The 22,701-nt window shown below is 37.6% G+C and overlaps 6 protein-coding genes across 7 annotated transcripts; 5 read left to right on the top strand and 1 right to left on the bottom strand.

The window, feature by feature from the left end:
- Positions 1-184: 184 nt before the first annotated feature.
- LOC139100054 (choline transporter-like protein 1) lies at positions 185-4,560 on the top strand. Its single transcript, XM_070652647.1, has 6 exons — positions 185-406; positions 464-538; positions 594-710; positions 1,579-2,061; positions 2,655-3,320; positions 3,659-4,560. The coding sequence occupies exons 1-6, from the start codon at positions 404-406 to the stop codon at positions 4,343-4,345; spliced, it is 2,031 nt and encodes a 676-aa protein (XP_070508748.1). The 5' UTR covers positions 185-403; the 3' UTR covers positions 4,346-4,560.
- A 720-nt stretch (positions 4,561-5,280) lies between these two features.
- On the top strand, positions 5,281-9,096 carry LOC139100050 (choline transporter-like protein 1). Its single transcript, XM_070652640.1, has 7 exons — positions 5,281-5,428; positions 5,667-5,774; positions 6,066-6,194; positions 6,252-6,731; positions 6,887-7,240; positions 7,405-7,692; positions 7,908-9,096. The coding sequence occupies exons 1-7, from the start codon at positions 5,426-5,428 to the stop codon at positions 8,796-8,798; spliced, it is 2,253 nt and encodes a 750-aa protein (XP_070508741.1). The 5' UTR covers positions 5,281-5,425; the 3' UTR covers positions 8,799-9,096.
- A 176-nt stretch (positions 9,097-9,272) lies between these two features.
- LOC139100060 (choline transporter-like protein 1) lies at positions 9,273-12,858 on the top strand. The gene is made up of 7 exons (XM_070652656.1): positions 9,273-9,486; positions 9,549-9,632; positions 10,003-10,128; positions 10,189-10,707; positions 11,012-11,389; positions 11,769-12,053; positions 12,327-12,858. Exons 1-7 carry the CDS (start codon positions 9,484-9,486, stop codon positions 12,726-12,728), a joined length of 1,797 nt encoding a protein of 598 aa, XP_070508757.1. The 5' UTR covers positions 9,273-9,483; the 3' UTR covers positions 12,729-12,858.
- A 464-nt stretch (positions 12,859-13,322) lies between these two features.
- LOC139100051 (choline transporter-like protein 1) lies at positions 13,323-19,429 on the top strand. Its single transcript, XM_070652641.1, has 6 exons — positions 13,323-13,583; positions 16,492-16,632; positions 16,764-16,892; positions 16,948-17,430; positions 17,876-18,517; positions 18,625-19,429. Exons 1-6 carry the CDS (start codon positions 13,581-13,583, stop codon positions 19,381-19,383), a joined length of 2,157 nt encoding a protein of 718 aa, XP_070508742.1. The 5' UTR covers positions 13,323-13,580; the 3' UTR covers positions 19,384-19,429.
- LOC139100069 (leucine-rich repeat-containing protein egg-6-like) lies at positions 14,485-15,901 on the bottom strand. The gene is made up of 2 exons (XM_070652667.1): positions 15,686-15,901; positions 14,485-15,323 (listed from the first exon to the last, which is right to left on the bottom strand). Exons 1-2 carry the CDS (start codon positions 15,700-15,702, stop codon positions 14,540-14,542), a joined length of 801 nt encoding a protein of 266 aa, XP_070508768.1. The 5' UTR covers positions 15,703-15,901; the 3' UTR covers positions 14,485-14,539.
- A 95-nt stretch (positions 19,430-19,524) lies between the features above and the next one.
- On the top strand, positions 19,525-22,656 carry LOC139100062 (choline transporter-like protein 1). Of its 2 annotated transcripts, none has more exons than XM_070652660.1 (7): positions 19,525-19,622; positions 19,679-19,765; positions 19,834-19,940; positions 20,349-20,885; positions 21,233-21,613; positions 21,683-21,967; positions 22,273-22,656. In XM_070652660.1, the coding sequence occupies exons 2-7, from the start codon at positions 19,723-19,725 to the stop codon at positions 22,549-22,551; spliced, it is 1,632 nt and encodes a 543-aa protein (XP_070508761.1). In that variant the 5' UTR covers positions 19,525-19,622; positions 19,679-19,722; the 3' UTR covers positions 22,552-22,656. The 2 variants fall into 2 exon arrangements, with proteins under 2 accessions (XP_070508761.1, XP_070508760.1); XM_070652659.1 differs by having other exon boundaries at positions 19,821-19,940.
- Positions 22,657-22,701: the final 45 nt, after the last annotated feature.

Below are 22,701 nucleotides of genomic sequence, written 5' to 3'. Positions count from 1 at the left end.
TTGAATTTCTACTTGACGTTCAATTACCACTACTACTGCAGTCATGTTCCTATGTGGAGCTTACTTACTTATTTCCTTGCATGGGGCGCACGAGGGAGAATCATCTCAACATTTTCATACACATCTTCTCCACAGAATGTAAATGTACGCAATAAGAATAAGGAGCATTTGTTGATGGTGAAAATTGTTTAAAAAGGCTCTCAGTTAGTCTTGAAGTCTTATGGATATAAAAGGACATAAAATCAACGTAGTGACTTAAAAACTATAATTTTTGGTACTTAGTTGCTTGCAGGTCCTTTAAATTTTGAAAGGAAGTAGAAAAAGGAACTCTAAAAATTGTGGGAAAAAATCATCAAAAATTTCACAGGATTTGTGGCGACAGCAAGTCTTGTAAAAATCAATAATGGTAAGAATGCCGAAAATTTTGTTACTGACTCAAATTGTCAATCTATTCCAATCCCAGACTGCAATTGCAACAGAACGTAAATGCACAAATGTGTACTGCTTGGTATTCTGCATCATCCTTGTGTCAGCAACTGTAAGCAATCTCTATATGGATATTGAATGGATTGACCTTTAAAATATCATTTCAGCTCATCCTAGTAGGCATCTGTGCTCTTATGGGAAGCACATCGCGTGGCACTCGTGTCGATAGATGTGGAAATTTTTGTGGTGAAAAGAATTCTGACAATCCGTATGATAAATGTGGGGTGAGTAAGCCTAGGGGTTTATGTAAAGGGGAGAGATGGAGATGGTTGTTGGTAGCTTGCCCCTCTGGGGAGAGAGAAGTTAGTAGCTTGCCCCTCTGGGAAGAGAGAAGTTAGTAGCTTGCCCCTCTGGGGAGAGAGAAGTTAGTAGCTTGCCCCTCTGGGAAGAGAGAAGTTAGTAGCTTGTCCCTCTGGTTAGAGAGAAGTTGGTAGCTTTCCCCTCTGGGAAGAGAGAAGTTAGTAGCTTGTCCCTCTGGTTAGAGAGAAGTTAGTAGCTTTCCCCTCTGGGAAGAGAGAAGTTAGTAGCTTGTCCCTCTGGTTAGAGAGAAGTTAGTAGCTTGCCCCTCTGGGAAGAGAGAAGTTAGTAGCTTGTCCCTCTGGTTAGAGAGAAGTTAGTAGCTTGCCCCTCTGGTTAGAGAGATTAGTAGCTTGCCCCTCTGGGAGAGGAATTATTAGTTTGCCCCTCTGGGGAGAGAGAAGTTAGTGGCTTGCCCCTCTGGGGAGAGAGAAGTTAGTGGCTTGCCCCTCTGGGGAGAGAGAAGTTAGTAGCTTGCCCCTCTGGGAAGAGAGAAGTTAGTAGCTTGTCCCTCTGGTTAGAGAGAAGTTGGTAGCTTTCCCCTCTGGGAAGAGAGAAGTTAGTAGCTTGTCCCTCTGGTTAGAGAGAAGTTAGTAGCTTTCCCCTCTGGGAAGAGAGAAGTTAGTAGATTGCCCCTCTGGGGAGAGAGAAGTTAGTATCTTGCCCCTCTGGAAAGAGAGAAGTTAGTAGCTTGCCCCTCTGGAAAGAGAGAAGTTAGTAGCTTGCCCCTCTGGAGAGGAATTGGTAGCTTGCCTCTCTCTATTCACCAATAACCCTTTCTACCCTTATTTTCAGCCCAGAGACCTCCGAAAGTTTCCAATACTCCATAAAAAACATTGCATCGCACAATGTCCAACTGGATATACCGAATCTCACAATAAATGTTATAACATTCAAAATAATCATCGCAATATATCCAGTGATGGCAACAATTCCGACGAATTTGAAAATGCATTAAAAAAGACTTGGACATCAATTGCAATGATTTGCTTTGTGGCTGTTTGCTTCTCTTATGTCTGCCTGATTCTATTGAGATATGCAGCTATTTATGTCATTTGGATTATCAATATTGCTTTTGTACTGTTTGGGGTGTTTTTGACTTGTTTGTTCATTTATGCCAAAAATGTAGTTGGAGCTGCTTTAATGGGTATTGGAACACTTATTTCGATTGGTCTTTTGTATTGGTTCCGGAAGAGAATTCGACTGGTTGGAAAGTTGTTTAAGGAAACATCGAAAGCATTAATGGACGTACCGTCAATTATGTTTGAACCTATTTTGGTGAGTTTTTAGTAAGATGTTCAGTACTGAGATGAACAAATTTGAGTACTGAGGTGATCAAATTTGACCTGAGATGACCTAATTTCACCTGAGATGACCAAATTTGATCTGAGATGACTAAATTTTGAACCAAGATGACAAAATTTGTGCTGAAATGACCACATTCTAGTACCTAGGTGACTAAAATTTGATCCATGATGACCAAATTTAAACCAAGATGACCAAATTTAAACCAAGATGACTAATTTCTGAACCAAGACAACCAAATTTAACCTGAAATTACTAAATTTTACCAAAAATGACTAATGTTGAACCGAAGTATCCAATTATGAACTTAGATTATCAAACTTGAGTACCAAGATGACAAAAATTGATCTGAGATGGCTTAATTTGAGTACTGAGATGATGAACCAAGATGACCAAATTTCTGTACCAAAATGACCAAATTTTGAACCAAGATGACAAAATTTAACCCAAAAATACCAAATTTGAGTACCAATATGACCAAATTTGACCTGAGATGACCAAATTTGAATACCAAGATGACCAAATTTGAGTACCAAGATGACCAAATTTTCAAATTATTCTTCCAGACTCTAATATCTCTCATAGCAGCCTTCACAATTTTTGTGACATTCCATGTAGTCGTAGATGAGTCAATGTTGATTGAGCGTATTGAACATAGCAGCCATAAAGTCATCATAAACTATAAACAGACACCAATCCACAAGATTGCATCCATCCTCAACTTATTCACATTCATTTGGTTTACACAATTTATCATTGGATGTCAGCACTTTGTGATTGCTGGGACAATAACTCGATGGTATTTTACACGTGACAAGTCCAAGGTTGACCGTCCAATTCGACAAAGCTTTTGGCATCTTATGCGATATCATTTGGGCAGCATTTGTATGGGATCGATGCTGATTACTATTGTTAAGGTTATGAGGGCACTTGTGGCTGCAGCTAAGCAACAATCAAAGGAGTCAAGGAACCCCTTCGTGTACTTAATTGCATGCTGTCTTAAATGTATACTTGAATTACTTGAGGAACTGCTTGAATATCTTGTTAGGAATGCATACATTATTGTTGCAAAGGATGGAACTGGATTTATGGACTCGGGTAAGAGAGCTTATCATCTGCTGAGTAGGAACATTATGGATGTGATTGCATTGAATAACTTTGGTGACATTGTGTTGGCTGTTTGTCGACTGCTGATTGTGCTGATTGCTGGATTTGTTGGATTTGAGATTTTGGTGAGTTTTGAAAAATTTAGTTCTAAAACTTTAGTTCTAAAACCTAAGTTCTAAAAGCCTTGTTTTAAAAAAATTAGTACTAAAACTCTAGTTCTAAAACTTTAGTTCTAAAAAAATTAGTTCTTAAACTTTAGTACTATAACCTTAAATCTAAAAACCTTAGGACTAAAACTTTAGTTCTAAAAATTTTAGTTCTTAAACTTTAGTTCTTAAACTTTAGTTCTTAAACTTTAGTTCTAAAACCTTAGTTCTAAAAATTAAGTACTAAAATTTTAGTTCTAAAAACTTAGTTCTAAAACTTTAGTACTAAAACCCTACTAACCCTAATTTTTTTTTAGAACACCAACGCAACCAGAGATATCATGATCTTACCATTATTTATCGGAATAGTTCTCGCATTCCTAATTGCCCACTGCTTTGTCACCGTCTTTGAAATGACAGTTGACACAATCTTTGTCTGCTACTGCATTGACATTGAGGAAAATGATGGCGAGGGAAATCCATACTACATGTCAGATAGTTTGAGGAAGATTATGACTGAAATGAAGGAATTTTCTGGTGAGGACAAAAGTAACGGTGGCATGGAAGCTGGACCTGGTATGGCAGATGGAAGTTGTATACCGATGCTACCACAGCAGTCAACTGGATATCCGCCAATTGATGGACAAAATATGAACTATTATGGTCCACCGCCATATCCTGGACCGCCGGTTTGTCAACAGCAGCCTTATCCACAGGATGGATATCAAGGACAGTCATTGCAATACCCTGGACAGCCTATGCAATACCCTGGTCAACCCATGCAGCATCCAGGACAACCAATGTCTTATCCTGGGCAACCTATGCAGTATGCTGGACCAGAAATGCAATACCCAGGTCAACAACCACCGTACCCAAGTCAGAACATTCCATATGCAGATCAACACACGCCATACCATCAAGACAGATGGGAAACTGAGCCATCAGAGAAACAACTTCCTTATCCATCAAGTTCTTATCCTCCTATTAATTATAATCGACAATAAGTACAAAGAAATATTCAGAATAGTTCAAATTAATTCAATATGCTTATTATGGTCCATTACAGAGTTGACTGGACTTCATTGAGGAGTTCTGATCACTCTGACTCATTGTACTAGTAGGTTCATAGCTCAGTATTAGAATTTATATCCACAATCCAATTCGATGTAGGAATTATATGAAATTATCAATAAAATAAAGTTCAAAATTGCCAATTAAATTGAAGAATTTTGAATAAATAGTGGAAAGATGGGGCTGACACCAATAGTCAACCACTCTACAGGGTGTATCAGATTGGGAAGGAAGTGGTGTTTATCCAAGGAGTCTTGAGATCAATGGTTGTGTGTTGTATCATCTTCTTTCCCCTGGATGACTTTAAACCAGCATGAATGCACCCGCTTAACCCTCCATTGCTAAATACAACCTAGAGGAGCAATATACCTGTCTATAGATGTGCCAATCAACCTGCAGGGTGTATCAGATTCGAGGGACGTGGACATATTCAAGGACGCTTGCAGTCAGCCATGGAGAGAAAGAGGTTTTAGCTAAACATTTCATTTCCTGCATGAATTCAAGCCACATACACCTTGGCGGTATATTAAGAGGTATAGATACACCCTCCATATGTTTCCGTGTGAGCCAACAACCCCACAGGGTGTCATTCTATTGTCTAATGTTCCTAAGAGAGTAAAGAGTAAAAAGATAAGACGAGCGATTCAATAGACCGAACAAATATTCTCTGTTTATTATCATTTTGAGAGCGCAACGCATGGTTCATCAATCTATAGACTAATACAGTGGTGCACAACCTTTTGTTTTTTGTGGTACATCTTGGAGATAAGCTTTGACATAAGCAGCATGGAGAAGACGGTTAATGGTATTTGTAAGCATTTTTGGCGGCAAACTAGAGTGCCGCAACACAAAGGCTGTCCACCCCTGAACTAACTTAAATGAGAGAATTTTGAGATCGAAAAAATAATTAATTTGTTTCTTTTAGTTCATTTATATTCAACAAGTCTTAGTGATGATTTGAATTTACAGCTGAAATTATTGTGATTTTTAACTAGATTTATCAGTGGCAGGCAATGGTAAGAAGGCAGTGATTCAGTGAATCTAATGGAATTATCAAAAATAAGTCAAATTAAATCAATAATTTTTGAAAAAAAAAATTTCATTTTTTTGTGCGAATGGAAAACTATTTATAGAAATTTCAGCAAAACATTGACATACACAGTGTCACGTGGCTGTTGTGAATGTATTGAACTGTGTATAGCATCTGCTCTATATTGCCGATGGTGAAATTCTCTTTTCAATTTTTCTTCTTAGTATCCACAACAATATGAACCTCCAAAACCATATTTTCGGAACAGCAAGGCAAGGAGTTGTACAAATATTCCGACACTGGTGTTGTTTGTGCTGTTTTTGGGAGTTACTGTAAGTATTGGTTGATTAACCTCAAAATTTCGCAACTTAACCTCAAAATTTAGAAACTTAACCTCAAAATTTAGAAACTTAACCTCAAAATTTGACAACATAACCTCAAAATTTGGCGACCTAACCTCAAAATTTGGCAACATAGCCTCTAAAATTTGTGACCTAACCTCAAAATTTGGCGACCTAACCTCAAAATTTGGCAACATAGCCTCAAAATTTGGCATCATAACCTCAAAATTTGGCAACTTAACCTCAAAATACGATAGAACCTCAATATGCTCTCTTTTGCAGCTTACACTAGTAATTTACTGTGGCAAAAGTGCCAGATTCAATGAACTTCGACTGCCTAAAGATGACTGTGGTAACTTTTGTGGTGAATTAAATGACGGCAGCTTATCCAATCGACTTCCTGAATGTGCTGTAAGTTCAATCCTAACCTCAATTCTAATTATGTCCTAAAATTATCCAAAATTCCAGTCACAAGACATGCGAAGTTTCCCAAAACTGCTGAAAATGTCAAACGAGAAGGAAATTTGTGTCCAAAAATGTCCGTCAAATTACACAGAAATCCTCGACAGATGCATTGAGCCTGGACAACAAATTACAGACATAAATGACAGAATTGATGCATTTATCAAGTCATGGCACTGGATATTAATCACATGCTTTATTGCCTTTGTATTTTCATACATTTGCTTACTTTTGTATCGATATTTTGCAAAATATGTCATTTGGATCATCAATATTGGATTTATAGTCTGCTCATTGGCACTTGCGACATTTTTTACATTTTTTATGGTCAATTTTAAAATGGGAATTCCACTTTACATTACTGGATTTGCATCAATTGTGGCTTTGGTCATTTTTAGAAAGGAAGTCGCTTTGGTTGCTAGAATCTTTCAGGAAGCATCAAAGGCATTGATGGATGTACCGGCTATAATGTTTGAGCCTATTTTGGTGAGTTTTGGTACACATAACCTTAAAATTTGGAAACATAACCTCAAAAAATCTCAAAAAAACCTCAAATTTTGCATTTTAACCTCAAAATTTGACACATAACCTCAAAAATTCTCGACATAACCTCAAAAAAACCCTTCATATTTACTTTCCAGACATTCATCACCCTTCTACTCTCATTTGCTGTCTTCATCTTCTTCATCATCCTCATCGGTGTAGCCAGCAAAACAGGACTCGAGTACAGTCAAGATGGATCCTCAATATTCTTCGCTCACCTCTGTAACATCATTGCCTTCCTTTGGTTCACTCAATTTATCTTCGGTTGTCAGCATTATGTGATTGCTGGATCAGTCAGCAAGTGGTTCTTCAGTCGTGACAAGACATTCCTTGGATCACCACTGTCTAGGACTTTTGAGGAACTACTGAGGTATCATTTGGGAAGTATATGCTTTGGATCGTTGCTTATAACAATTGTGAAGATTATTCATATGATTGTTAAGGGAATTAAGGTGAGTTTAACCTCAAAATTGAAATTTAACCTCAAAATTAGAATTCAAACCTCAAAATTGAAACCTAACCTCAAAATTGAATTTTAACCTCAAAATTGTAACCTAACCTCAAAATCGATTCTAACCTCAAAATTTCTCATTCCAACCTCAAAAATCACATCCAGAAAGCTATAGAAAAGGAGTCAGACAACAATTGTATCCAGTGCATGACCTGCTGCTGCGTCCATACAGTAAAAATGCTAGAAAAGCTGATCCAGTATCTCGTCCGTAATGCATACATTATCATAGCACTCGACGGAACTCCATTTATGGAATCTGGAATGCGAGCGTTCCGTCTACTTAAGAACAATCTTGCACATTGCTATTCTGTTAATCAATTTGGTGATATTGTGCTGGTTGTTTGTAGATTCTTGGTGACGCTGATTGCTGGATTTGTTGGATATGAGATTATGGTAAGTAAGGTTGAAATTAGGGAGGCGGAACTGAACAGTTCTGCTTTAAAACAAATCTACCCTTGACACCCACTCACACTTGACACCCACGCACTCTTGACACCCACCCACACTTGACACCCATCCACACTTGACACCCATCCACACTTGACACCCATCCACACTTGACACCCAACTATTCCCAGTAATAACCATCCAACTTTTCTCACCTACAGGGTCGCCCAGGCATCCACGAACCAATGTTCGTTCCATTCATAGTTGCCGTCCTATTTGCCCTGCTCATCGCTCACTGCTTTGTGACAGTCTTTGAGATGACAGTTGACACTGTATTCATCTGCTGTTGTATTGATGTTCAAGAGAATGATGGACGAACTAAGCCATACTTTATGTCTGAAAAATTGAAGAGAATTATGGATAAGTTTGATGACAATGATGATAAGATTGTTGGCACTGGTGTACAAAATATTCCGATGCAGTCACAAACTGATTATGATGCTAATAGACAAGATCAAGGTAATCAACATGTGACACCTGGTGGGTATGGCGATGGGACAGTAACTCAGCAGCCGGGGTATGGACAGCAGCAAGGGTTTGAACAACAGCCAGTGAATCAACAGCTTGAGCAGCATTCTGGGTATGATAATGTAGGTAATGAACAACAGCAGCAGTTATTAGGTCAACAGCAACCACTGAGACAATCGAATCAGCCACTGGATCATCAACAGCAGCCTTTAGATCAACCACAGCAGTTGCCAGCTCATCAACAGCCACTAAATCATCATCCATCAACATACATCGATCCATCAATACCTCAACAACCATTGAGACAAACACCAGAACCTCAAAGGCCGTCAGGTCAGGCCCAACCCTACGGATATCCACAAACAATTGAACCTCAACAATTTCCTCATCAAAGTTCAATTTATCCACAAATTGATGTCAATCAACAGCCTTACGGTCAATATCAGCAGCCATTTCAACAAATTTCATATCAAGAACAGCAAGCATATCCACAACAGAGACAGTTTGACTATCCACAGTCAAATTATGGTCAACAACAGGGTTATGGTGCTGGTTATAGTCAACAGGGATATCAGAATTTTTAGGTTTGAAGTGCAATGTGGTCTGTTGATGATTAAGGATGGGTGTGGCACTGGGGGAAGGGGGTAATGTTGGGGTTTAGTGGGGTTCGGTGGGGTATGGTGACAAAAGAGACTTTTTGGTCATGTATTTTGGGTACGGGTCGTTTAAGATGATTTAGGGGGCAGGGAGGGGTCTACTGACTCATTACCCCTCCCCCCCCCCATGGCTACACTAGTGGTAACCCCTACCCCCGGGGTTTTATAATGAAAAATACTAAAGAATTGCATAAATAATAAAGAATCTCAATATTTGCATTTAAAATTGACTTTTTCTCAATTTTTCCAGCAATTTTCCATGAATTTCCTCAAATTTTCTTATCAGCACTGCTCAAACCATGAAAAATCTCTCAACTCTCATTCTCACATGACTCTCTTTGTGTATATACAACATGTTCATGTATGTGTGTCTAGAAAAGTGTTCACAATTAGTAAGGATGTCGTGCCAATAACAAGTTATAGTCAAAAATGTGCAAATTTTAAATTATTAAGCTATGAATTTAGTGAATTAAAGGCTAAATCAGCATTAGTTAGCAATTAAACAGCCATAGTTAGGCATTTGGTCAAGGAAATAACATTAAACACATCAAGTCACAGTGATTAAGCAGCACAGGACTTTTGGCGCCAGTAATACTCATAAAAATAATCAATAATGGTAGATTGTCGTAATAATTTAAGGAAATGCCAATATTTTTTCATGGTCAATGTTCATTTTAGTCCAATAACAGCTACATTGAAACTGACAGGAAATGCACAAATGTTTGGTTTTTGGTGATTAGTGTCGTATTTATAGGTGTGACGGTAAGTGGTTGTATGCAGATGGGGGTATACTAAAATAGTAGATCGGTATACTAAAATAGTAGACAAGTATACTAAAATAGTACACAACTATACTAAAATAGAAGACATGTATACTAAAATAGTACATCGCTATACTAAAATAGTAGACAAGTATACTAAAATAGTACACAAGTATACTAAAACAGTAGACATGTATACTAAAATAGTACATCGCTATACTAAAATAGTAGACAAGTATACTAAAATAGTACACAAGAACACTAAAATAGTACATCACTATACTAAAATAGTAGACAAGTATACTAAAATAGTACACAAGTATACTAAAATAGTATCCAAGTATACTAAAATAGTACACAACTTTTTAAAGCTCATACTTGTTGGTTTCTGCTGGATAACAAGCAATCCATCACGATTTGGTAAGCCATATGATGACTGTGGCAACTTTTGTGGAGAAACGAACGTTGATGTTAAGGAATTTGACTATAAATGCAGCGTATGTATTCACTTGAATCTCAAATTTATCAATAAATAGCCCTAAAATCTACAATTTCAGTTCCAACACAAAGACCATCGTGACAAACCAAAGCTTCAAATCAAATTAGACCCAAAAACCAAGAGAATAAGACATGATTGTGTCAAAAAGTGCCACAGTGGATTCAAAGAGAAGTTCAATTACTGCATCAAACGGAATCAAATTAAGGAATTTGGAAAAGACACGATGATCATCGCTGATGGATCATTAGAAGCCATTTACTACACATGGGACTCAATTTTAATGATTTGCTTTATTGCCTTCTGTTTTTCATACATTTCATTATTTCTGTTCCGTTACGTTGCATTCTATGTCATTTGGATCATCAATGTTGGATGCATCGTATTTCTGATATTTTTGACATTTGCTGCCATTTATATGAAAGAGAATCTTGTGGCTGTTGTTATGGCTGTAATGGCTATAATATTGATAATCTTACTGGTTGTCTTTAGAAGGAGAATTAGCTTGGTTGCAACATTATTCAGGGTGACGTCAAAGGCACTGATGGATGTACCAGCGATTATGTTTGAGCCGATTTTGGTAAGAGGGTTGGCCGATTATTGCGTGACGCGAATGATTAATATGGTTGAAAATTGACCAAATTTCGATTTTTTTTATCTCCTCTCTCTCCTCTCTCTCTCTCTCTCTCCTCTCTCTCCTCTCTCTCCTCTCTCTCCTCTCTCTCCTCTCTCTCCTCTCTCTCCTCTCTCTCCTCTCTCTCTCTCTCTCCTCTCTCTCCTCTCTCTCTCTCTCTCTCTCTCTCTCTCTCCTCTCCCTCCTCTCTCTCTTGTTCCTCTCCTAAGAGCCTAAATGAATTTAACTAACCTATTTTATCTCATTTTAGACCTTCATCTTCCTCATCTTATCCCTCATGATTTTCATCAAATTTTTCCTCATCATTGAGACATCAGCGGAAGTTCGTCGATACAAGGACGACAACGGCGTCAAGATAGACTACGAAGATAGATTCATAAATGATGTAGCTCATGTGTTCAATGTCATAACATTCGCATGGTTCACACAATTTATCTACGGATGCCAACATTTTATCATTTCTGATACAATTGTTCAATGGTATTTTACACCGGATAAGGAGAAGATTGGAAGTCCAATATTGACGTCGTTTAAGAATCTTGTGAGGTATCACTTGGGGAGCATCTGTTTGGGTGCTAGTTTGATTACAATTGTTAAGGTTGTGAAGACGATTGTCGAGTTGATTAGGGTAGGTCCTATGCTCCTACTCCTACCCTTACCCTATACCTTACACCTCTACTTACTTCAACCGCTACTTACACCTATCATTACCCCGACCACTATCCTTACCTCGCTCTCTACCTTTACCTTTACCTCTACCCCTACATACTCCTACCTACCCCTACCTACGACTACCTACCACTACCTACCCCTACCTAACCCTATCTACCCCTACCTCTACCAATACTTCTATCCCTAACCCTACCCCTAACCTTTCCCCCTACCTTTACCCCTACCTTTACCTCTACCTCTAACCCTTCCCCCTTACCCTCATCCTCCTTAATAAGCAAACGAACCCCTTTCAGACACTAACTATATCAACCATACATTCCCATTTACCATTTCAGAATCAACTAAGGAACACACAAAGCTCAATTGGAATGGCCTGTGCTTACTGCTTTAGAGTAACAATTGGAGTATTTGATGAATTCTTAGAATATTTAGTTAGAAATGCTTACATTATTGTTGCCAAAGATGGAACTGAATTTATTGAGTCGGGAAAGAGAGCATCACACTTATTGACTAGGAATATTGTGGATGTAATTGCGCTGAATAATTTTGGGGATTTGGTGTTGTTTGTTTGTAGATTGTTGATTGTGCTGATTGCTGGATTTGTGGGGTATGGAATGTTGGTGAGTATTGGGAATTTTGGTTCTAAAACCTTAGTTCTAAATCATTAGTTCTAAAATCTGAGTACTAAATCTTTAGTTCTAAAACTTTAGTTCTAAAACCTTTGTTCTAAAACTTTAGTTCTAAAACTTTAGTTCTAAAACCTTAGTTCTAAAACTTTAGTTCTAAAAACTTAGTTCTAAAACCTTAGTTCTAAAACTTCAGTTCTAAAATCTTAGTTCTAAAACTTTAGTTCTAAAACCATAATTCTAATAAGCTCATCCTTCACAATTTAGGACACACCCGAAACCCGAGAAAACATGTATCCACCCCTCATTCTTGGCATAGTCCTCGCATTACTAATTGCTCACTGCTTCGTCACAGTGTTTGAAATGACAATAGACACAATATTCATCTGTTACTGCATTGATTGTGAGGAAAATGATGGCGACCTAAATCCATACCACATGTCTGACTGCCTGAAGAAAATCCTTATGGATATGAAGGAACATTCGAGTATGTTTTTGCTGAATAATGACAATACGGAGTCCAGAAGTGGAATAGCAGATGGAAGTAGTATGCCAATGTTAGCTAAAGGAACTGAGTTACAGACAACAAATCCATTTTTGACGAGTGAAGAGTCAGGACATCAGGTTTATGAACAGGATGTTGACGTACATGAACCATATTTTGAATAAATGTTGAATTTTAATGTCAATCATACATGATGTAATCCAGTCTACCTCTTACTATTGAGGTCCAATTATAATTGTTATTATTCTATTTATAACTGTTGTTGTGCGAATAAAAATGAAGATTTAAATTGAATTGACTGATCTGAACTGATTCTGAACCTGGTCGGAACTGATCGGAACTGATCGGAACAGATCGGAACTTATGGGAACTGTTCGGAACTGATCTGAACCTGATCTGAACTGATCGGAACTGATTGCAACTGATCGGAACTGATCGGAACTGATCTGAACCTGATCTGAACTGATCGGAACTGATTGCAACTGATCGGAACTGATCGGAACTGATCTGACCCAATGATCTGAGTAAGTACATCCAATTAGAGACTCATATGATGATCATGTCTCAATAGCATGTCCAACACATCCAAATCAGACACAAAAAATCTCTCAAAAAGAGAAAAAAATTCTAAATTTTTTTTGAGTAAAATTCTCTGTTTACCTTTTTTGCTTCATACTGCCGGCTTTGTATATCCTCTCATCATTATTGTCTCTCATTTCGAATATTTGTAAATAACAAAGTGTAAATGACTGCAAATATCTCACAAATGCATCAGTTCTCATTGTCGTAACACACATAAGTTTGATACGAAATTAAATTTAAATTAATTTGAAAATTATTCAGGTTCGGTGAAGTTGTTATGTATAAGAAGGTCAATTTTGAATAAGTTTGTAGATAAAGTTGAAGCTATTGATTAATTTGAGGCAAATTTGATGCATTTTTGGGACGATAAAATGCAAATTGCTTGAAATTTGAGACAAAAAATTGAAGAAAAGTCATCAAAATAGCTGAAAATTATGGTAAGTAGTGACGTGATATCGTGGAATACTCAAATTAATCCTTAGCGAGGGCATAGCCAGAACCTCTTCCCCTCCCTCCAACATTTGAAAAATCCGTTAATTTTGTAACGGATTTTTTATTTTTAAATATTTTTCATTTGTGTTTTTAAAAATTTCTGATCATTAGTCCAGTTGTGGACAACCTACATACCGCGGAACACTGATATGTCATAACCCTACCATAAACCATACATCTTGTACGGTTCCAGTCAACCCTTCCCATCGATATGTCACACAAAAGAATAAAAGGTTGTCCACTCCTGCCACAGTGGAACTAAACTCCTATAGAATGTGTCTTTAATGAACAAATTCGAACAAATTTTTAGCAAAATTTATTTTTAATTTCGCATTTGGTGCGCATAATAAGAAGAAGACAAGATGACTATGTAGTAAATATACTGCATGATTCACAAACACATGACTTGTTCCTATACTTGTTGAATATAAAGAGAAGATAATTTGTATTTTTATTTGGATGTTTGAGGATTGTTGTTATGATACGGGTGTATCCAAAAAATTTGAGAAATTCACTTTGGGACAGTTTTGGGGACGGCATCGATGTGAATTGTTGATGGACCAAATGTCAAGTGTTAAGCTACGCTGTTATCACTAAAAGCACCTAAGGCGACTGAATCGTGTCGAGATATGTAATAAGTAAGGTGTCAGCCCAGGATAGACTCATGAGCAATCTGATGGATGGACAGACGAACAGTCTGATTGATAGACAATCGATGGACAACCAGATAAACGACCAAAGTGCTAGACAAACTCAGGTTATACCCATCTACAGATTGGCACAGGATTATAGCCTGTGGGTTGATACCTGTGGGAATGTAGATCATGCTGATAACATGATCATGGCTGCATACCCAAAAAATAATTTTATTTAATTTTTCCAAAAATATACATTAAAAATCTCAATTAAATCCAATAACATTTGAGCATTTTTCTTCAAATATTTTGCTCAATTTGTCATCGAAAATCTTCTCAAGCTTCTGTTCCATCCACGATTCTAATGTCGTTGTAATTTCCTTCCTCATTTCCATCTTAAGGTCAGTGAATTGTTGATCAATTTTTCTCATTAAGTCAGTCATGCTGGTCACTTTTGTGCATTGTGATTGTGCTGACTTGATGACATTTTTGACTCCGGATATGGAATTTTCAGCTTTTTTGTCAATGCATGTGTTGGATTGGAGATAAAGGAACTTTAATTTACATAAATGATTAAAAATGTTGGACTCGATGTGGACAAGCTTGTTGTTGAAAAAGGAAATGTATTCCAATTGTGGATTAAAGTCCAACAGACCTTCTTCGAGTACTTCCAGTGCATTAACATGCAAATGTAGCTCAACTAGTTTAGGAAATGGCTTTAAATCTTCCTGATGGACTTCCTTTAAATTGCAATTTTTGATAAAAATCAGCTTGAGATTATTAAAGGTAAATTCTAAGCCACGTGGGAAGTAATTTATGGTTTTGGAATCGACAGTAAAGCCACCAACATCAGAATTGGATTTTCCAATTTGATGACTTCCGGTAACTGAAGTAACTGCTGCTGATTCTTGTGTGGCTATGATTGGATCCTTACTGACTATGCAGTCATATGAATTTCTTAAAGTTGTGTGATCTCTTGTTAAGTAGTCACAGTCAATGGCTGTTGATGTTGAGAATCTTACAGTTAGTCCAACAATGCAAATCAGGAACCTATGAAATATAAAAAAAATTGTTAAATTTAAGTTCTTGTTCCTTAATTGAACATTTGTCCGCGAGGAGACATTCAGGCACACTATGTGCTCTACTGAATATTCCAGTACATATCCCGGAGCACCATAAGCCCTACAGTAACATCCAGTTGGCACTCAGGCTCACTGTCAACGTCACCGAACAGATTGTCTGCTTTATATTCCCATATTTGAGTCTATAATCAGCAATCAGTAGTCAGACATAAGCATATAAGTCTATTTGTATAAAATATATTTACACTTGTGCCTTAACATTGACTGCTGATAATGAATTTAATGTAAAAAAACCCAAATTTTTTTTATCAATTTCAATTCCGTACTTACATGACAATTTTAGCCATTTTTGGTGATTTTTTGTTCCTTTTTTCACTTTTTCACAATTTTAACTTTTAAATTCAAAGAATTTTCACAATTTTGAGCGTCTTTTGAAAGATATTTAAGGCAAAATGTCCAACAAATTGATAAGAAATTCAGCACAAGATGCGCACTTAAGTCCAGTTGAGTCAACAGTCAATCACAAAATGAGCAGAGAACATACAAAAATTTAATTAAATTGAGATTGAGCATCAATGGGAGAAAATGTCCACAAAAATCAAGAGATGTGTGCCTTAATCATAATTCTTAGTTCCTTCTTTTCATTTATCGCTCATAATGTTATGAGCATTACATGATAAGAGAAAATTCAATCTTGTATGAATGTCATTTGAGGATCTTATTTGACTTAACTGCTTATTGAACTAAATCTATGCGATATTTGCATGCCATACCCTGTTCCAGACAGCTGTCGATAGAGACAGTATTGCATTTGGTATCGGAAATTGGCAATTGAAAGCTAGCGATAGAGCAAACTTCAGGCGAGTCCTGTGGGAGGTCAGGGATCACAACTGATCTGTATGACCAACGAAGTAAGTGAGTTAGTACCTTGTTCCACGTGGAAGTTAATTGGATCTAGCTTATTGACTAAATCTATTATAATGTAGAGTTGGCAGGACTCCAATGTGGTGTCCGGACTTTTCTGGTCTCTTTTTTGGAGTCAAACTCCGAAAGTCCGGACTCCTAAAAAAAAATGGAGTCCGGACTCCAAAGTCCTGCCAACTCTACTATAATGGCTATTTAACCTTTCATTACAGTGGACTGACGATCAAGGACCACCAAAAGATGATAATCAAAATTATCAGGAAGTCAACGATGAGGAAAGTGAAGACGAAAAGGAATCTGAGTGTACAAATGTGCCTGCCTTGGTACTCAGTATCATTTTTGTGGCTGTTATGGTGAGTAGCTTAACTGTGGTCGGCTGTTTTGTGTCACGACACACTTCAGTGGTTGGTCACATCAAGCATGTTGCCCAGCACTGAAATAGACTCAGGAATTGCAAATTAAGATGTCAAATTTGACTTTTCAGCTTGCTTTTGTGATTTACTGTGGATCGAATGCCAAATTTGGACAATTATCCCTTCCAACAGATGATTGTGGTAATGTCTGTGGTGAACTGAATATTGGAAGTGTTGTGCCGACTTCTAAAAATTGTACAGTAAGTGATTTTGCATTTATTTGGTGACACAATAGTCTATTCTGTATACTTTCAGGTACAGGACATGCGGAAGTATCCAAAACAAATCAAAACAGTCACAAATAAAAGTAAAAAATGCATTGAAAAGTGTCCAGACAACTACACAGACAGCCTTAATCGATGTCTTAAAACAGGACAGAAATTGGATGACTTGCAAGTCACTCGACAGTCATTTGCCAATTCTTGGTACTTGATCCTGATCATTTGCATTGTTGCCTTTGTATTTTCATACATTTGTCTGCTGCTGTATCGATATTATGCTAAATATGTCATATGGATCATTAATATTGGATTTATAGTCTTTACAATTGCATTGGGGACATTCTTTATGTTTATTATGAAGGACACTAAGACTGGATTGCTTATTTATCTACTCAGCTTGATATCAATTGTGGTTTTGGTTATATTTCGGAAGGAAATAGCATTAGTGGCTGCGATCTTTAAGGAATCATCAAAGGCATTGATGGATGTACCGGCTATAATGTTTGAGCCTATTTTGGTGAGTTTTGGTTTCAGTTTTGTGTACATAACCTCAAAATTTGGCAATTCTAACTTCAAATTTTGGCAACATAACCTCAAAATTGAGATTTCAACCTCAAAATTGAGATTCCAACCTCAAAATTGAGATTTTAACCTCAAAATTGAGATTTTAACCTCAAAATTGAGATTCCAACCTCAAAATTGAGATTCCAACCTCAAAATTGAGATTCCAACCTCAAAATTGAGATTCCAACCTCAAAATTGAGATTCCAACCTCAAAATTGAGATTCCAACCTCAAAATTGAGATTCCAACCTCAAAGTTGAGATTCCAACCTCAAAGTTGAGATTCCAACCTCAAAATTGAGATTCCAACATCAAAATTTGACGACATAACCTCAAAAATCACGTCCTAACCTAAAAAGTTCTCATTCTAACCTCAAAAATTTCTCAATAATTTTTCCAGACCTTCATCGCACTCCTCATCTCCTTCATTGCCTTCATATTCTTCATCATCCTCATCGAGACAGCTGCCAATACAAACCTAAAAGGCGACAAGTATTCCTCAATATTACTAGCTACTCACATCCTCAACACAATCAGCTTCATCTGGTTCACCCAATTCATCTTTGGATGTCAACATTTCATTATTGCCGGTACGGTCAGCAAATGGTATTTTAGTCGTGATAAGACTAAGCTTGACTCGCCAATATGTTCAACATTTAGACAACTGATGCGATTCCATTTGGGTAGCATATGTTTGGGTTCTATGCTGATCACATTGGTCAAGATCCTGAAGATGATAGTCACTGCCATTAAGAAGTCAATTGAGGAAAACTCGGAAAGTTCTATTGCAATGTTTCTGGCTTGTTGCTGTTCATGTATTGTTGACATTTTGGATAAAGCACTTCAGTATCTCGTCCGTAATGCATACATTATTATAGCATTGGATGGAACTCCATTCTTTGAGTCCGGCAAGCGTGCTTTTCATTTACTTAAGAATAATCTTGATCATTGCTATTCGGTTAATCAATTTGGTGACATTGTGCTGGCTGTTTGTAGATTCTTGGTAACGCTGATTGCTGGATTTGTTGGATATGAGATTATGGTGAGTTAACTCCTCATACGCTGTGTATGGTTTGAGTCTTGGCTAACCCCCACTCTGTACAACACTGCCCAACCTAACCTAATCCATCATGTACTTCTACTTTACAGAAACGACCCGATCTTGAAGACTCAATGTTCTTCCCACTTGTAGTTGCCGTCATCTTTGCATTCTTCATTGCACACTGCTTTGTTACCGTCTTTGAGATGACAGTCGATACGATCTTCATATGCTATTGTATTGATATTGAGGAGAATGATGGTGAGGGTAATCCATACTATATGTCAGATAAGTTAAGGAAAGTTATGATGAAGATGGGTGATAAAGATGAGGAATCGATAGATGATGATGATGGAAATAATATGGCGATGCAGCCTCAACCTTATCCTGGACAGCCAATGGCTGATCAGCAGCCATATTATCCTGGACAACAAATGGGATATCAAGATTCAGGATTTCAATCGCAACAGCCTTTTCCAGGACCACAAGGACCTTATGGTCAACCTGGTTATCCAGATATTGATCCAAGTCAGCAACAGCCATTTTATCCAGGACAACAACCTAATTATCCAGGACATGAACCTCAATATCCAGGACAACAACCGAACTATCCAGGACAGCAACCTCAATATCCAGGACAACAACCATATTATCCAGATCAGCAATTTCAAGGACAACAGCCTCCTTATCCAGGACAAGTTACTTATCCTGGACAAGCTCCTTTTCCAGGTCAACCACCTTATTCAGATCCATCAATGCCTCAACAGTCGCCATTTGGTCAGGTCAATTACCCTCAAGCACAAGCCGGATATCCACCGCAAGGATATGGACCTCCTGGACCAGCTTATCCTCAACAGCCGCCTTACTAATATTTGTATATTGATGAAATAAAGTTTAGATTTGAGTAAAAATTGACATTTTTTGTGTGTGACTCTCTCTCACGCTCTTTTGGCAGTTCCGCTCTCATGTGAGCATTAAAGACGATCATTTTTCTCTCAATTGGAAGTAAAGTTTTGTTGTTTGTAAATATCACATATTGCACTCTGCCTTAAGAGAAATAAGATTATTAGTCATTCAGTTCCTGTGCATTTTATTTACAGCATAAATGGTAAGTTTTAGCTGATTTTGACATTAATTTTGACTCATCCGTGGCATTTATTGTAGAACTCAGTACAGCATGATGACGAAATCACACAAAGAACCAGACAATGTACAGACATTGGGGCCACAATTCGTTGGCTTATTCCTTTGGTAAGTAAATCATGAAAATTATTAAAAAATTCTCAAATAATTGACAAAATTTCAGTTTTTAATCATAGCCTACTGCGTCATATTCTCAAATTTAAGTATTTTAACTAAAGGACGTGATGGATGTGGAAATATTTGTGGTGAATTGAATGATGCAAATGTATATGATCAATGTGGTGTAAGTATAAGCTGATAATCAGCTGGAATTATCTATGGGGTCGAGTATGCGTCGAGGAAAGAGTGTATCCAGAGGGTTGACCCTCTGGATCATTTGATATTCCTTCAACTCAGTTTGACTCGAGTTTGACTAGACAAATTAAAGATTACAGACGAAAGGGAAGTTGTGGATTGACCTCAAATAGGAACTGATCAGCTATAGCTATCAATGAGGTCATGTGTGCGTCAAAGGCAATATATCCAGAGGGTTGACCCTCTGGATCATTTGGTGAACTTTGACTTAAGAGCTGTGTAGATAAATTTAAGGTTGCAGACTTAGGGGTAGTTGGGAATTGACCCCAATTTAACCCCTCGTACCCCTCCCCCTCTCCTTACTCTCCAATACTAATCAATATATTATCATTTTCAGCCACATGACATGCGAAATCATCCAAAACTCCTCATCCAACGCAACATAGACAAGTCATGGATTATCGACTACAAGTGTGTAGATGAATGTCCACTAAACAGCACCGACAATCTCATTCAATGTTGGGAAAATGGCAATTTCCTTAAACATCCAAATCATCTATCCAGCTATGGCAAGAAACTTAATGACTTTATGCGATATATGATGACATTTCGGACTGGAATTGGAGTTTATTGTGCATTTACATTCTTATTTTCGTGCATTTTATTAATTCTATTAAGATTTATGTCACAAGCTATAATTTGGGTCATTCCGATACTTTTGACATTTTTGCTATTTTTGGTATCTGTCATTCGTGTCCTGGCTGCATTCGACTCATCAGCTGACGGCATTGAGACAAGCTTGTTCTATTATGTTGGATTTTTTGTCATTTTGATGTGTGTGTGCTTCAAAAAGGTAGTTTTAATAGCTGCAATTTACAGCGAGACTGCTAAAGTGATGATGAATATACCTTGGATTATAATTGTGCCGATTATGGTGAGTAGCAATGATTCAGGTGCCTTCACATTGGAGATTTTGATGTTCAGGTGCCTTCACACTAAATTTTTTGACATTCAGGTGCCTTCACATTAGAATTTTGACATTCAGGTGCCTTTACACTAAAATTTTTGACATTTAGGTGCCTTCACATTTCAGTTTTTGAGGTTCAGGTGCCTTCACACTAGAATTTTTGACATTCAGGTGCTTTCACATTAGAATTTTTGACATTCAGGTGCCTTCACATAAGAATTTTGATATTCAGGTGCCTTCACATTAGAAATTTTGGCATTCAGGTGCCTCTACACTACAGCCACTAACCTAATCCCATAAATTTCCCATTCCAGACCTTCATAATACTCACAATTTTAATCCCAGCCTTCCTCTTTGCCTCACTACTGATCGAAACATCCGGAACATTCTCACTAAACACATCCGATGACGGTCAATTCCAACTAAACTCCGATGACACAATAATCATGAAAGTCGTTCGATTCCTCAACATTTTAACATTTGCATGGCTTGCCAACTTCATCATTCACTGCCAACATTTTATTGTTGCTGGATCAGTCACAAAATGGTATTTTACAGGTGACAAGCATGGACTGGCTGGACTCAATGGATCATCAATGTTCAATCTTGTGAGATATCATTTGGGTAGTGTCTGCTTTGGATCAATGGCAGTTCCTGTTATGGGATTAATTCATTTTGGATATAGAGTATTTAAGGTATGATCCAATAGGCTTTGCTTCCTGTTCCTTGACCTAATACAGCATGTCCTTTACTTTATATTCCAGTGCATCAAAACAGCACTTACCTGCTGCTGTAACAGCCAACAATCCCAAAATGACGGTCAAATGTTCGATCCTGACGATAGAATATTTGGAATGTACAGCAGGTGTGCCTATATATTAATTGACAGTCATGGTACAGCATTTTTAGATTCTGGAAAGAAAAGCTACGACTTGATGTTTACCAACATTGGTGATGTCTACTGGTTGAAGCAGTTAAGAGACATATTGTTGCTGTTAAATCAAGTTTTTGTGCCATTTGTTGGCATATTTGCTGGAATTTTAGTGATTGTAAGTATATTGGCTTAGGGTGGAGGTGACAGGGTAGGTAAGGGTGTGGCGGGTGTCTGGGCTATGGCTGTGAGGATTAGGAAGGTCAGGACTATGGCTGTGAGGATTAGGAAGGTCTGGGCTATGGCTGTGAGGATTAGGAACGTCAGGGCTATGGCTGTGAGGGTTAGGAAGGTCAGGACTATGGCTGTGAGGATTAGGAAGGTCAAGATAGGGTTATAAGGATTGGGGATGTCAGGGTTAGGGCGGTGAGGCTTAAGGATGTCTGTTTGGTTCCAAATCTAACCTCAAAATTTCCTCCACAGGACTCAAAATCCAATGAACTGACTGGAATTTCACCAGCCGTGGTCGACTTTACATTCACATTTCTCATAGCTCACTGCTTCTTTATGTCATTTGGAATGACAATTGACACAATTTTACTCAACTTCTGTATTGACTGGACGGAGAATGATGGAGATACAAAGCCATATTACATGAGTGATGAGCTGAAGTCGATAGCATTAAAAATAAGGAAGAACTGTGGATATAAAGTGACATTACGTGAGAATGATGAGACGGTGGATGAAGGAATGCTGGATTGAAGCCTGAACAGTCACAAATATCCAACAATTCTCAGAATTTCCCACTCAAATGACCACTTATAAGCTACAAAATAAACAGATCAATCAAATTTTATCATCAATTAATTAATCTAAGCTTTTTTTAAACTTTACATCCACAGCTACAACAAA

This window comes from Chironomus tepperi, unplaced genomic scaffold, assembly GCF_022539635.2.
Source record: "Chironomus tepperi strain 1889 unplaced genomic scaffold, CSIRO-AGI_Ctep_v1 contig_58, whole genome shotgun sequence".
Classification (NCBI taxonomy): domain Eukaryota; kingdom Metazoa; phylum Arthropoda; class Insecta; order Diptera; family Chironomidae; genus Chironomus; species Chironomus tepperi.
Note: the sequence above shows the minus strand (reverse complement) of the source record. Positions and strands in the feature narration are given on the sequence as shown.